Here is a 16,408-nt window from a genome sequence, read left to right on the forward strand (position 1 = left end):
GCATTTCCATCTCTCTTCTCTGTATCATGAATAACCAAGGGTTAATGGGCACTTGAGGAAAGCCTCCAGTATGAACAAATAGACCCAAATAAACAGATTAGGGAAACTTAGAATGGTATATGCTGTGGATTCTTTTAAAACTTAATTTTTTTTTCAGAGATGATACTCCACTCAAAAACAAAACAAAAAACAAGCAACAAAAAAAATCCCAGAATGTTATTTAGAAATTTTTTTTAAAAAGCTCTTGGGGCCAGGTGCAGTGGCTCAGGCCTGTAATCCCAGCACTTTGGGAGGCCGAGGTGGGCGGATCACGAGGTCAAGAGATCGAGATCATCCTGGCCAACATGGTGAAACCCCGTCTCTACTAAAAATACAAAAATTAGCTGGGCGTGGTGGTGCACACCTGTAGTCCCAGCTACTCGGGAGGCTGAGGCAGGAGAATCACTTGAACCCGGGAGGTGGAAGTTGCAGTGAGCCGAGATCGTGCCACTTGCACTCCAGCCTGGCAACAGAGCAAGACTCCATCTCAACAACAACAAACAAGCTTTTGGGAGGTCCTTGGGCCTCACAACACACATATTGTTAAGGCCTTGCCACCTATTTCATGGCATCTAATTATTATATATTTTTATATATATATTTTTTTTAAGTAAAATTAAAGCCTTTTTTTTTTTTTTTAGACTGAGTCTCACTCTGTTGCCCAGGCTGGAGTGCAGTGGTGTGATCTCGGCTCACTGCAACCTCTGGCTCCTGTGTTCAAGTGATTCTCCTGCCTCAGCCTCCCAAGTAGCTGGGACTTAAAGTGTGTGCCACCATGCCCAGCTAATTTTTGTTTTAGTAGATGTGGTTTCACCATGTTGGCCGGCTGGTCTTGAACACCTGAACTCAAGTGATTAAAAAATACACTGGGGCTGGGCACGGTGGCTCATGCCTGTAATTTTAGCACTTTTGGGAGGCCCAGGTGAGAGAATTGCTTGAGGCCAGGAGTTTGAGACCAGCCTGGACAACATGGTGAAACCCCGTCTCTACAAAAAATACAAAAAAATTAGCTGGGTATCATAGCATGTGCCTGTAGTCTCAGCTACTCTGGAGGCTGAGGTGGGAGAATCACTTGAGCCCAGGAATTAAAGGCTGCAGTGAGCCATGACTGTGCTACCGCACTCCTCACTGGGTGACCGAGTTAAGACCCCGTCAAAAAAAAAAAAAAATCAAGCTCTTGGAAATCTTTAAAAGGTATGATAGTAGAGGGAAAAAATCATAGAAGGATTGGAAGGTAAAGTTGAAGAAACAGAGTAACAGAGATGGAAAAATGGGAGTGAAAAGATAAAGTGGAAGGTCAGTAAAGGAGTTCTAACATCTGAATAACAGGGATAAGAGAAACCAAAAAAAATCAGAAATCATAAAGAGAAATCAGAAAATAAACGAAGGGAGGCAATTATCAATGAAGTCATTAAATTCCCCAGGACCAAGAAAATATGATTTTGATTGAAAGGGTTCAGCGTGCCAAGCACAGAGGATGGAAACACCCTCTCCAAGGCATGTGATCATGGACCACTGGAGGAAAATAAGGTTCTAAGAGTTACAAGAGAGAAAGAAAGTGGTCACATACAAATGGCTGCTAGACCACAGACCAATGCCTTCAAAATTTCAAGTAAAAATGTTATCAAAATACACACTATTAAAACTATCGATGGGAGAAGAGAATAAAGATATTTTCAGACATTTCAGATCTCAAAACTTTTACCTCCTACACACGTTTACAGGGAAACTACGCAAGGATGCATGCCACCAAAAAGAGGGAATAAGTCAAAATAGGAACACACAGGACACAGAAAATAGGAAATTTAACATAAGAGGCAAAGGGAATCACCAGGGTGGTGGTATGTGAAAGTCAATGGAACTACAGAGATCTCGCACATGGCTGAGACCATGAAGGTATTATGTTCCTAACACAAATGGCTTAAACTAACAAGCTGCATGACTCTTAGATTATCTGAGCAAGAACGCTGTTTCCTAAACTGAAATACAGAAATTAAAAATCTGCCTGAATTCAATTGATTCTATATAGTCTTGTACACTTCTATATGCAGGTATACATGAAGCTGATAACAGCAATGGCCTTGGCTGGGTGACATGGCTCATGCCTGTAACCCTAGCACTTTTGGAGGCTGAGGCAGGTGGACTGCTTGAGCTCGCGAGTTTGAGACTAGCCTGGGCAACATAGTGAGACCTTGTCTCTATTTTTAAAAATAAAACAAAAACTAAACAGTAGTGGCCTTTAGGGCAAGTGGGTTGTGGGCCCCTAGCAAAGAGATGAGGAGAATGACTTTTCACCATTCACCCTTTTATTTTTTTGACTTGTGTACTACAAGTAGTACTTGTTCAACAATGAATATATTCCCTAATTCAAAAAAGAATGGAATGAAAAATATCATCATATGTAACAAGAATGTTTTATGAAAATTAAACACATAAAACTGGATTCCATACACATATTAATGTTATACTGTAAATATAAATGTTATATTTATATTTATTTATATATTTTTATATAAATGTGTTATATTTATATTTATATATATTTACAGTGTTATCTAACACTATAAATGTGTTAAAGAGGTTATGATAGAAAATGTTTCTTATTGAAGGTTGCAAAGAAGTTTGAAAGCAATAAACCAAGAACTTTGGTAAAGACCTGCTTTCCTACAATACTGAGCATCCACTGGGTCCTGGGCACTCCCAGATCTGAGATGTTCGTGCCTTGTATGCAGAGGTGCACATGGAACCAAACATCCCCACCAGGTGCTGGTATTCCAGGTGCAGTGTCCAATCATGTCTGTTCTAGGCCCACCTCTGTAAGCAGTGTTAGGGAGGGCCTCTGGCTTTGTGTGAGAAGGCCACTATAGGGAAACTTTGAAAAAAAATAAAGATGACAAAACATCACTCATAATTTTAAGGAATATTATTCTAAAGCAAAAAACATTAATAAAATCATAGGTTTATTCCAATATTTTAAAATATTTTCTGTAACATTCCACTCAGAAGGTAGATAACCACAAAGTTCTTCCCTAAGGAAGGGTGCAAATGGAATGTAATACATTACTGTACTCTGTAGAATACAAACCGTGAAGACAAGGAAATTTAATTATTCAATTTTTTCCTTCTACATCATTTCTGCTGGAGAACTGCTCACTTAACATCCTAGAAGCTATCCTGTTGAGATTTGCTACCATGATACAGGAGTGATGAACCTTCACTCTCAGCATAATGAATGTGACACTGCCTACATCCATCCTGTGGGAGAGTTAAAAGGACAAGCCCCCTGCAGCACACGCCAACCAATCTATCAGAGCAATCATGCACATGACTACTTCTGCCAAAATCCTCCAACTTAATTTTTAAACAGCTAAAATATGATCAAGGTCATATGGGTACTGCATTTGAAACTACAAACATCCTCTGTTCACAAATGTTCACTGTTATAGCAACAGCACTTTGGGACAGTGAAGGGCACAATCACATTTTTAAAAATCTAGAGCGAAAAGTAAACATGAAAGGGCATTTGCATGAGGCAGAGAATCCTGTTTCTTGGCAGTAGACAGAAAACTGGCTAAAGAAATAGGCTCACAGATAGGTACAATCTACAATTTGATTCTCTGAGTATTAGTCTTGAAGACATAGCTATACACATCCCAACATATAGCCTACTATTTTACATTAGTAGTTTCTTATATAACAGTTGGAAGAAAAACATATCAAAAACCAACCTAAATCATATTTATTAACCACTTTAATAAGCCCCTTTATACTTTCTTTTTTTTCAACCACTTTACTCCAGGTTTGGTTAGTATAATCATGAGACTGTCTAGCCTAATAGTCTAGAGAAAATCCTCCGGTTCCAAGACGATGCCTTGCTATGTAGCCATTAATTATTAAGCTCCTGGTAAACCCTGAATTAGATATAGAAATTTGCAAAACAATGATATATTTCCAAGAATGTGAAAAACAGAGGAAATTGAAGGCAGATGGTAACTCTAAGAAGAGTCACATGAGTATTAAATTGGCCCTCGGGAAATGGCTCATAGCAAAATCTAATTTTCTATCATATGAGGGGGCCAGGCACGGTGGCTCATGCCTATAATCCTAGGACTTTAGGAGGCTGAGGTGGGAGGATCACTTGAGTCCAGGAATTCGAGACCAGCCTGGGCAACATGGCAAAATCCCATCTCTACAAAAAAACACATTAGCCGGGCGTGGTAGTGTGTGCTTGTAGTCACACACACCCTTGGGAGGCTGAGTTGGGAGGATCACTTGAGCTCAGGAGGCAGAGGTTGCAGTGAGCCGAGATGGTGCCACGGCACTCCAACCTGGGCGACAAAGATCCCATTTCAAAAAAAAAAGGAACAGATTGGGGGCTGCATGGTTAGGCTACACTGAGGAAATGTTCCTCTTATGGATCCACAGAAGAAAAATGACTTTTAGTGCCACATGCCTTGCAATTATCTCTAGCAAAACAGCCTAGCTCCCTCAACCCCACTGTGTGTCTGGGAAAAGACAGTAAAAACATTTCCTTGAGAGGTGAAGACTAAAAGGAAGCTACCGGCTCACTGTGCACAGGTGAGAAAATGTCATGGTAAAGGAGCACCACGTGTTGATTTTAACAGCTTTTTCTAACTGGAGGAATCTGTCACATGCCATAGAAAAATTGCTCCCTGCCCTCTGAAAAAAAAAAAAATGTCACACAGAAAAATCAGGTTCATAAAAGAAAGTATACATCCAAAGTAGGCAAAAACTATGGTTTATGTTTTCAAAATATGCAAAATAATTTCACTATATAATACCTTGATTTGCATGTGACTTAGCACTTATTTCGTATTAACCAGATTCACTTGCTTTGATAAATCTGTGTTTTAGAAAATCTATTTTTTAAAAATATCTATTTTTAAGCCAGAAGATAAACCTTACATTTGTGCATCCATGTGTAAAGCAATCCTGCTTGGCATTATGCAGCCAAGATACTAAAAGATTAATAACATAATTTTAAAAAGCTCCAGATACAGACTAACAAATAATATATTTCCTCAAATTTTCTGGGCTATACTACTGACCTGAATTCATGCAATCTGAATTTTCAGATATAAGTACCACTCAATGGTTGGTTGTTACAACTTAGAAGCAATAGGGTTGGGAAGACCTTCAAAATATTGACCATTAAATCATAAGTAAAATTATTCTTAGAGCTGGATTATCGTAAGTGGAGTGCCCTAACTTTTCTTATTTCATACTCAGCAAATTGACTCTAACATTCATAATCATGCCCTTTCATGTGCTTTAAGTGGACATACTGACTTTGCAGTCTATACTTTGTAAGAGAGCAGGTAACTCTAGCACAGAAGAAACCATGTAATGCGGAACTGGGGAGGACTTCAGTGGCACTATTCCATTTTTATTGATCCAGACTGTTGCTTTCAATCCTGCATTGAGGCCTCCTTGGATGTCGGTTTCTAATGTGTCACCGACCATCACACAGTCCCCAGGTTGTACTCCGAGAAGATTGCAGCAGTAATAAAATATGGACGGTGCTGGTTTCTCCTCTCTCTGCTCTCCACCTACAACAACAGCGTCAAAATAGGACTGACAGGCACAAGCCTCAATCTTTTCCCTCTGCGTCTGTCTGTCCCCATTCGTTAATAGAAGTAGGCGGACCTCCTTTCGAAGTTCAGTAAGCATGGCTTTGACGTCTTCTGCTAGTGTCATATGCTGTAAACGTGTAGATTTCCAAAGGAAATAACATTCTTCAGCCAATTTTCTATTGGCTGCACCACCTTTTGTTTCCTGGATTGCTTCTTCCCAGTGTGAAGTCCTTAAATCAGTAATGCATGTATTGTAAGGATGAAAACATTCCTTGCTGAGTTTAACTTGAACTTTATCACAGATGATTTCAGCCTCTTCTTTATAATGGTATTTTGATTGTAAGAGTTTTATCACCTAAATAATGGAAAATAACTCCATTAACACATTGCATGTCTTTAGTAGTCATGCCCTAGGAAGCTGTGATCCTACAAGTGGCTGACAGATTCCAACTCCACTCCTCTGCTTTAAAGCAGCTATTAACTACACCGTTTCTGGTGGGAATTGGCCTTATTTTTAGAGACAACAAAGTGAGGCTCTCCCAACTGCTCTAGAACTCACTCATTTTTTAAAACCAACTTCTTCATATATAGCTAGTAACAATCCTTTGTTTGGTAGTTTAGAGTCCAACATCTTTCATTCTGGTCATGAAGATATGAAAATAAAACTTGTGCTTTTTGGGCCGGGCATGGTGGCTCATGCCGGTAATCCCAGCACTTTGGAAGGCCAAGGTGGCAGGATCACTTGAGTTTAGGAGTTCAGGACCAGCATGAGCAACATATCGAGACCCCATCTTAAAAACAAAACAAAACAAAAACAAAAACTCGTTGTACTTATTTTTGGTAAAACATTTAAAATTTCTGACAACCACTATTTAGACTATCATCAGAAAAAAATAACACTTAGTTCATCTAATCTTTTCTCATCTACATCCATTTCACATTTTGAAGACCTAAATTGACTATCACCTATAATGGGATCCAATTCTACACTTTTATTTTTTTTGAGACACAGTCTCATTCTGTAGCTCAGAAGTGCAATGGCACCAGCTCGGCTCACCGCAACCTCCACCGCCCAGGCTCAAGAGATTCTCCTGCTTTAGCCTCCCGAGTAGCTGGGATTACAGGCGCCCACCACGACGCCTGGTTAATTTTTATATTTTTAGCAGAGACAGGGTTTCACAATGTTGGCCAGGCTGGTCTCGAACTCCTGACCTCAAGTGATTTGCCTGCCTCGGCCTCCAAATTACTAGGATTACAGGCGTGAGCCACTGTGCCTGGCCCAATTCTGTACTTTTTTGTTTCTGGATACAGAGTCTCACTCAGTCGCCCAGGCTGGAGTGCAGTGGTGCAATCTCAGCTTACTGCAACCTCTGCCTCCTGGGTTCAAGTGATTCTCCTGCTTCAGCCTCCCGCGTAGCTGAGACTATAGGTGTCCGCCACCATGCCTGGCTAATTTTTGTATTTTTAGTAGAGGCGGGGTTTTACCATGTTGGCCAGGCTAGCCTCGAACTCTTGACCCCAAGTGATCTTCCTGCCTCTGCCTGCCAAAGTGCTGGGATTACAGGCATGAGCCACTGCGCCCGGCCCCAATTCTGTACTTTTGAGTTAAATACTCCCTCTTCCCGTGTTCCCAAGGCTCTTTATGTGGCTTCTATAACACTAATCCATTTGGCCTGTCTTGTAACTTTTCCTAAACCGTAATGTGGCAAGCATTGTACTACATACTTACATAGATTATTTCTAAACTTTTCTACAATCCTGCAAGACAGTTCCATGTTCCAAATTAGGCAGGGAAGTGCAGAACTGTCAATAACTCACCCATCTGGGATCTGCATCCATACCTGCTTACTTCCAAAGCCCACATGCTTGCCTTTGCACTATGTGTTAAGCACTAGAGACTGGCCTTTGTCGTTGAGGCATTATCTGGTGGGGAATATAATATACAACCACTACAAATCATGGGCTGGGGGGTGGGGGAGATGCCATGACAGTAGTTTGAACAAGCTGTGGGAATAATATGGAAGTCATTCCACAGGGTAGCTGGCAGAGGAAGTCACATTGAGACCAAGGAGTAAACAAGCAGAAAAAGCGGGTATGGGAAGAGAAGAAAATCATTCCAGACAGAGGAACAGCATGAACAAAGGCCAAGAGTTTAAAATTTTGTGGAAAAAGCAAGAAGCTGAGTTGAGCCCAAATGGAGGCATGTGAGGGAAGATGCCAAGAGATGCAACTGGGGAACCTGTTCACAGATAGTTTTTGAAGGGCCTTGAACCCCATGTTATAGCAGGTGCTGCCTAAATCCCCTTGGCACACACTATATTCACTCGCCAGTGGCTTCCCTCTCCAAGTATGGGCCTCTCTGCTTGTGGGCTTTACTTGGCCACACACAAGGGTATCTATACACACAGGATGGGGCTAAAAAGTATTGCCCTGGGAGCAGCCCTCAACAAATGTAGGGTAGAAACTGGCGAATAAATATCACAGCTTCCTTGCCCCTTGGGGAGCACAACTGAACCCTGTTCTGTGTACTGTCCCCCAGAAATCTCCAGCTGCTCACAGCAGTAACCTGCTCATTAAGCTGCTCTAACCCCTATTGGACTCCTTCCCCTTCTTGTCTCCCTGACCCCTTAACGTGTATCCTGGGATCGCCTCAAGAACTGTCTGCACTGGAAATCCTGTGTTCAGGTGAGCACCTGAAGAAAGTCAAACATGCCAGGCAATGCTGGCTCTTTGAAATGCACCCAGCTACAGTTAAAATATATCTGTTGTAATGGGACTAGGGAATAAGCAGTATGCTACTCACACCAAAAACTCAACTCACCTACTGAGAGAGGAACGCATGTGTTTTTCTTCCCTCAGAGTAAAAGAATCACAACAAAGGAAAAGGGTCTTTTTTTTTTCTTTCCCCAAACAGGATCTTGCTCTGTTACTCAGGCTGGATGGAGTGCAGTAGAGGAATGATTATAGTTCACTGTGGCCTCAAACTCCTGGGCTCATCTCCCTTCAGTCCCCCGAATAGCTAGAACTACAACTGCACACCACCATACCCAGCTAATAAATTTTTTTTTGTAGAGACAGGGGTCTTGCCATATTGCCCAGGATTGTCTTTAACTCCTAGCCTCAAGCAATCCTCCTGCCTTGGCCTTCCAAAGTGCTGGGAATTACAGGTGTGAGCCACCGTGCCTGGCTGAAAGGAAAATATTTTTTGAGGTATTTGTGCTAATCAGAAAATGTATCAGAAGACTTGGCCATATGAGAAAAAAAAATTTAAAGAAAAAAGAAAAGAAAATGTAATCATTAAGAAAAATCTTATCTGCCCAAGAAAAATATACCAGCCCTAGGAATTTTAGGTAAAGGCAAAATGCTGTAAATTTTTGCTTTATAAATCTCTATGAACAAATAAAGCTTTCTCAATCTCCATGTTTATCTCACCATCTTTGCTAGCAACATCAATTGAAGGACTCTTAAGCTATGATTGACAGGAGCTCCAAAGTTTCAGCAACCCTACAGCAGTGCTAGGACTCCACAGAGCTTGAGCTCAGATACGGGCTGGCTCATAATCAGCTCCTATACAGACCCAATTTCCTACTGGCTCCCAATACAGACCCAATTTCCTGTTACTTCAACTGGCACTTCATTAAGCACATTCTTGGGGCTCTGAAAAAGCAGGATTTGCTCACCTTAAAAGGGAGATGTTTATAAAGGCATGGTATGCCACACCCAAGTTTCAAAATCTCTTCCTATTCTATCCCTTCAATTAACTTCCTCATTTTGTCATACAGCAACTAATTACAGGTTGGTGTGGGACAATAAGCAGCATTTTAACAATATTAACATCTTTAGGAAAAAAGTTTATCAGCATTCATTTATTAGTTCAAACAGAAATTAACACCTACCCTGAATTAGTATGCGTTATTACAAACTCTCCTAACACCTGCACTGAAAATGGGAGTATTGATTGAATTGGAGGTGAAGGAAAAAGCTCTCTAACTTGGAGGCGTGATGATACTGTGTGTGAGACTGGTAAGGCAGGGCTGAAAAAGATTTTGGTATAAAAAGCCCACAAGGTGCTCGCTGGCCTGAAGAAAGGGGCCCTGCTCTGACAGAAGGGCTATCAGTTAGTAGACCAATATGAACTCAAACTTCACCCACTTCAAAACTCTATTTTAAGGCTCTCTCTGAACGTATATGAAAAAGGAAACTCTATTCTTCTGTCCGCTCCCTAGACCCAGAACTAAAGTTAGTATCATCAATACTTTAGTTTAGCTAACTGATTTTAAAAGACTTTTTGAGGGCTTAGTTTGGAACCATCTAATACTTTACAACACTTTAAGAAAAATGTATTCTGAATACTAATCATTTGGATATGAAGCGTATAGCAGGTGCGCCTGACAGCACTAACTTACGCACACCCTTAGAATGACCCTGTGGTCTATGAGGAATGTGTATTCGGGTTCCAAGATAAGGAGTCCAGGAGTGTCCGATCCAGAGATTCATTCCTTATTTATGAGGAGGATCTGAACCATGGCCCATCCCATCCTGCGGAACTCAGGTTGCAGAGGGGATAGAGGCCCTTTTTTTTTTTTTTCCATTAAATGAAGGTAGCCAGGAGGAGGTTGCTGCAGGGAGGGTGCTAAGTGAAAATGCTATATAAACTGCATTCTTTTTACAAGTGGCTGCAGTTCTGTCCAGCCCGCCGCCAATGGACCGTCTTGTATATAAGTTCCCTCAAAAACCGTTTCTCATTTGCTGGCTCCGGGTCTCATCTTCAGCCTCTTGAACATGGTGCTATCCCTACTGAAATCAATAGGGATCCAGCACGACAGAAGGGGATGAATTCCGAATAAAACTATTAACAATTTTAAAACACGCTCACAAAATGAGGCCTGCACTCAGCCTAGCAATTCAAGCAGCGCTTCTGTTATTTTTATTTCAAGTCTGTGCACAAACATCACCTACTCGATGAGGCCAAATCTGACCAGTCTATTTAAAATGTTGATTTGTTACCCTCTCTGCTTTTTCTATCACACCTGTAAATATTTACTAGGTTCACTGCTATACCCACTAAGAAGTAAATTCACAAATGCAGAAATCTCTTCTGCTTTGTTCACTGAGAAACTCCAGGCTTCTGTAGAAAAGTTCCTCTTGAGTAATTACCATGAAAAACAGGTCTAAAGAGGGAGGAAAAAAATAACTTCCCTAGGTGATTAGAAAAAATTAAAGTTGATACATACAGTCAGTATATGACCTCTTCTCCCCAAGCCTAAGGCCATAAATGGCTGGACCTTTCCCTCTTCCTCCATTCATAAATTATTATTATTATTATTTTTTGAGACGGAGTCTCGCTCTGTCGCCCAGGCTGGAGTGCAGTGGCGCGATCTTGGCTCACTGCAAGCTCCGCCTCCCGGGTTCACGCCATTCTCCTGGCTCAGCCTCCCGAGTAGCTGGGACTACAGGCGCCCGCCAACACACCCGGCTAATTTTTGTATTTTTAGTAGAGACGGGGTTTCACCGTGTTAGCCAGGATGGTCTCCATCTGCTGACCTCGTGATCCGCCCATCTCGGTCTCCCAAAGTGCTGGGATTACAGGCGTGAGCCACCGCGCCCGGCCCATTCATAAATTATTTACAATGATTTATAATTATAAAGGAGGCAGTAATAGAACCAAGTCTCGAAGTAAAAATTTGTATCCATCCATTCAGCATTTATTCAACATTTGCCATGTGTCAAACGAGGATAATTAAGACAGCTTGTTCCCTCCCAAGAAGCTCACTATTTAGTAGTAGGCACCTGAGTTGCAAAATTAATTGAACTATCCTTTGACAGATGCATTAAGAAATATCTGAACAAAATACAGCACTACTATAAGGGTGTAAAGACCAGGGAGGCATACGATTTAGTCTTTGTTTTAAAAATATTGCTGTGGCAAGAATGTGGAGGACACACTGGATGTGGTAAACCCGGAGACAAGCCCACAGCAACAGTCTAGGTGAGAGATGAGTTCAGCTGTAACTGAGACATGCACGGGGTATGTGCAGTGGTGGACAGACAGCGTACGAGGGTGGAAGGTGCTATAATTCGCTGAGTGGACACTGCACCCATGGGCTTCCCAAGTATTACAGGGTTATTGAGGACTAATATAATTCACATTTTATGAAGATATAAGGCTCCGAGTGGTTAATTCCTTGAGGCACTTTCAGCTAGGTTTTGGGAGAGCTGTGATTCATATTCAAATGTCTGATTTTAAAGCCCAAACTCTGGGCCTACAGCAAGAATTGGCCTAAAGCAATAATTTAATTGAAATGCACACGACTCAGCTTACTAATAACACACAGGTAAATATGTAACATCTGCAACGAGAGATACTGGAGGCAATATGGCACAGGGTGGCACCCCTGAGGTGGAGGCCAACAAGTTAAAAGTGTGGAATGCTTCAGTAAAGTCATGAAGACAGACTTTAAAAATGTCTACTGATTCCGGCATTTTGGGACTGCCTAGTGACCCAGCAAGTCTATTTCAGTCTAGCGGTGAAGATAAAGCGACATTACGATGGATTTAGTAATAAATAGGAGGTAGAGACAAGGAGATAACGGGTATAGATTTCTCCGGGAAAACATGGCTGTCAAGAGAGACAGGCAACATCTACAGCAGGAAGAATAGCCCAAAGGGATGCACCCTTTTTACAGCTTTTTTAAAACCATAGGGCAAACATGAATATGCGGCAGGAGTGGAATGCAGCTAAAAAGAAAACGGATGAGGTAGTGGAAGATCCAGGGACACAAAAACTAACTGATGAAGCATGAAGAGGACGGGGCGCTCAGGTTTGGATGAATTAGCTTTTGAAAGTGGGTTTTCCACATCTGATAAATCCTTCCCTTTCCCCTTGAAGCTGAAGGTAGAGAAAGGGAAGCCGGGGTGGACTGGGGCTGGAACACGGGAAGGTCTGAAAGCGCCTCCGCGCGTGTAGAGGGGCAGTGTCGCGGAGGAGCGCCTCAGGAAGGGCATGCCCTCGCAGCACGGGCTTTTGCTGTGTCACGTGTCAGAAAGCCAAGGTGACCACCACCCCGCCAGGGAGGCCAGAAGGAGTTCTGCGGGGACAATTCTCTAAAGCAGGGCTTAAGTCCAGGCTCGGTACTGACAGCCGTGTCCCTTCTTGGGTCAACACTGGGGCTAACTCTACCATGTCTCCTCCCAGCACCCCCGAAAGTCGCATGGGGGACACGACCCTCTGTCGAGCTCCACACCGACAGTCTGACCGGGGGCGGGACCAGCGCCTGGTCTCGCGGCTTTGCTGTCGCCTCCCGCGCCCACGGGCACCTCCGCCACCGTGGCAGCCGTCACGGAGCCCTTCCGCGTCCCGAGCGCCAAGGCACCTGCGAGCAGCCGCTCCAGGGCTCGAGATTGGGTGACGAGCGGCCGCCAGGCCAGGGAAAGCAGACCCGCAGGGCCCGCGCGCCTCCAGCCACCTCCGCACCCGCACGCTCCACAGGTTTCAACCAGCAAGAGCGGCCCGCGGCGCCGGGGTGGAAGTGGGGTCAAGGGGAGGTGAGCGCGCAGGACGGGGCGGGGCGCACTGACCCCGCCCAGAGGAGCGCCGCGGGTGGGGACGTTACCTCCAACATGCCTCTCCTGCTCGCCCCTGCCGTGTCGATGAGAGTGTTGTCCAAGTCAAAGAAAACCGCCCGCACGCGGCTCAGCCCCATAGCGCCGGCCGCTCGCGCGAACCGTAGCCTTGCCACCGCCGCCTGCGCATGCGCAAGGCGGGCTGCCCAGCGAGACGTGGGAGGAGCCGCGAAGTCACCAGACCATCTCCCGGCGCGGGTGGAATTCCCGCGATCTGTCTCATTCCCTGCGCCGCCGAGAAAAGTGAGATCCCGCGAGACTCCCAGGGTATGGTCTCTCAAGAGCCCTGGAAACGTGTGTCGGCGCCGCCGGGTGCGGTGACTTCTCAGTGGCTGTGGCTGGGGTTGGTCCGAAGCGTGGTGCTCTTCCCTGGTGTCTTTCTGCTTATCTCTTTCCTCCCTGGGCCCTCCGGCGCGAGGGACCGTCATCACTTCCCCGAGAGAGGTTGTCCGCGCTGCCAGGCGCTGGGCAGCGGGCTCTCCGGGTGGCCGGGCGGGCGGCGCGGAGACGTCGGCGGGCCTGATGTCTGCCTTGAGCGCCCGCGGTCCTAGCCTGCCTGTGCGCGGAGGTCACTGTAGGTGATCTGGGGACGGGGGAAGGTGGAGCCTGCGCCTTCCCGCCTCGCGCCATTTGCGGCCTTCGCCGGGGTGGAATCCCTGTCTGCCTGGGCCCGCGCCAGCGCGTTTCTGAGGGATGTGACTTGGGTCTCTTACAACCCGTTTAGTACCTGTGCCCTAAGACGGAGGGGCTGTGTAGTGGCTGCCCCATGTTTTGCCCTTCCTGATTGTTTTCCTGAAACCTTGCGTTCTCAGGTCTTTGGATGCCTTTTACTCGGTTGTTTTCAGGCATAGCAGGAGGTTGAGGGACGTCGACCGCCTTTTAAACCCGCGGAAGGGCTGTAGCAACTCTTGTCTCCTAGTGCGGGCAGAACGGGGATCGTAACACTAATCTCTAATCTTTGTCTCTCTTGGGTACCTTTACTGTAATTTGGATATGTGGTCATCATTAGTGACCAGAAATTGACTGTCAGGTACAGGCCAATTACCTGATTTTGTTTAGCTAGTGAGCTAAGTGGTTTTTTTATTTTTTAATTTATTTTTATTTTTATTTTCGAGATGGAGTCTTGCTCTGTCACCCAGGCTGGAGTGTAGTGGCGCGATCTTGGCTCACTGCAACCTCCGCCTCCCGGGTTCAAGCAATTCTCCGGCTTCAGCCTCCTGAGTAGCTGGGATTACAGGCGCACGCCACCACCCCCCGGCTAATTTTTGTATTTTTAGTAGAGACGGAGTTTCACCATGTTGGCCAGGCTGGTTCTCGAACTCCTGACTTCGTGATTCACCCGTCTTGGCCTCCCAAAGAGCTGGGATTACAGGCGTGAGCCACCGCACCTGGCTAAGGGTGATTTTTACATTTGTAAATGGATTTAAAAAATCAAAATAACAGTGTTTTGTTACACATGAAAATCAAGAAATTTTAGTGCCCATAGTTGCATTAGAACACAGCGCACACATTCATTTCTGTATCGTCTGTGGCTGCTTTTGCCATACAGAAGCAGACAGAGTTGAGTAATTGTGAGACCACGTGGCTGGAAATCCTAAAATATTCATTATTTAGCTCTTTAGAGAAAAAAATTGCCAGTGTCTCACCTCGCTGGTGGAACTCCTTAACAGACCACTGATGTTCAGTAGGTTAGATTAATTGGTTTATCTTTATATTAATAGGAGTTTCTTCTGCAGCGTTAGACTACCTACAGTTTCTATATTTTATGGAGCACAATCACAGTTGACATCTCATTGCTACGGTGGAGAATAAACCCACAGGCATTCCTCAAAACCATGACTCCTTTCTGTGCTTACCTCGTTGACGTATAGGGCTAGCCTATCAATTGTGGACATTTAGATTAGCAATCAGCCAAAATTATGGTGAATTAACTGAAGTTACTTTTAATTGCCTGAAATGTCAGAATCAATTTAGCATAAAACTATAGGCACAGGAAGCTTATAGGATTGGAGCAGCTTTTTTTTTTTTCTGACGTGCATGCAGAGTTTGTTGTTTGCTGATTTAGGCAAAAATCGAAGGTTAGATGAGGCATAGCAGTCTGTATAATCCTTTTAAGGGGATGTGTTGTTTGATAGATTCCTTTTGTGACAAGTCGTCTAATGGCATTCCATGACCTGTCCAACTTTGTGTAGAGCACCCTATTCTGTTGCTGTTCATAAAAATCTGAATCTGTTGTCCCACACATAGCACCAATTGAAAATAAAAAACAGGAGAGGGAGGATTAAAATTGGCCTATACCGCCTCCTCCAATTGCAGAAACATCGGCACTGTCTCCTTCGGTAGTAGAAATAGAAACCCCAACACAAAGAATTTTACGCTCTGCTGTCATAGCTGGAGAGCCCTTAGGACCTTGCGCTTTTCCTGTTTCCATAAGGCCTGATCCAAATAATCCATAGTAGGTAATTCATGAACACACGCTACAGGAATTTAAGTTGTTGAAGGAATTAAAAACTAGTGTGGTCAATAATGGAGTACAAAGCCCATGGTTCCCAGAGGAAGGAATGCTAGACATAGAACTCTGGGAACAAGTGGGGAGAAACCTTAAACAACATCAGGCACAAAGGTATCATGTCCCAGTAAAATCTTTAATGTTATGGGCTTTAATTTGAGCAGCCCTGGCTCAGTTACACAAAGAAGATCCTAAAAAGAGGAAGGAGAAGAAAACGTCACCTGCCTTATCACCTCCTCTTCCCTCAGCTCCAATATCACTGGGCCAAAATAACAAAGAGGAAACAGAGGTCTTACCTAAGCCGCCTCCTCCTATAGATAGGAAAAAGGACAGAAGATATACTACAGCTATCAGTCCCTGTCCAGGTGCCACTATGTAACTAGCACGGACCTAGGGGGACTGAACAAAGGGGGGGAACACGGGAATGAGAGACGAGATAAAAGTATATTTGGAAGAAGGGGTCAGGGGGCACCTTGCCTCTAGTGGACAAGGGGCCTGAGCTTTACACAGCCCTCCGTATTTATTAGGCAAAAGAGATAGCGAGAAGGGGGGGGGGTGATTGTTGGGTAATAGTCGGCCATTTGGTTCACAGCAGGCTTGCGAGACTGCATCCTTTGGACAATAGGCGCTAGATTTCTCAATA

The 16,408-nt window shown here is 44.1% G+C and overlaps 1 protein-coding gene, 1 long non-coding RNA gene and 1 pseudogene across 10 annotated transcripts in view; 2 read left to right on the forward strand and 1 right to left on the reverse strand.

Annotated features, from left to right (window-relative positions):
- Positions 1-548: 548 nt before the first annotated feature.
- Positions 549-627, forward strand: LOC115931787 (uncharacterized; annotated as a pseudogene).
- A 2,355-nt stretch (positions 628-2,982) lies between these two features.
- On the reverse strand, positions 2,983-13,809 carry NANP (N-acetylneuraminic acid phosphatase). The gene is made up of 2 exons (XM_004061933.4): positions 13,247-13,809; positions 2,983-5,988 (listed from the first exon to the last, which is right to left on the reverse strand). The coding sequence occupies exons 1-2, from the start codon at positions 13,682-13,684 to the stop codon at positions 5,332-5,334; spliced, it is 1,095 nt and encodes a 364-aa protein (XP_004061981.3). The 5' UTR covers positions 13,685-13,809; the 3' UTR covers positions 2,983-5,331.
- LOC129529084 (uncharacterized) overlaps positions 13,436-16,408 on the forward strand; it is a 56,927-nt gene continuing 53,954 nt past the window's right edge. For 5 of the 9 annotated variants that reach the window (XR_010132221.1, XR_010132222.1, XR_008674480.2 and 2 more), the window contains exon 1: positions 13,510-13,599. This is a non-coding gene — a long non-coding RNA (uncharacterized lncRNA). Of the gene's footprint in view, positions 13,600-16,408 lie in introns of all 9 variants that reach the window. The other 4 variants (XR_010132217.1, XR_010132220.1, XR_010132215.1 and 1 more) reach the window with 2 other exon arrangements.

Source organism: Gorilla gorilla, chromosome 21 (assembly GCF_029281585.2).
Source record: "Gorilla gorilla gorilla isolate KB3781 chromosome 21, NHGRI_mGorGor1-v2.1_pri, whole genome shotgun sequence".
In the NCBI taxonomy this organism is placed as follows: domain Eukaryota; kingdom Metazoa; phylum Chordata; class Mammalia; order Primates; family Hominidae; genus Gorilla; species Gorilla gorilla.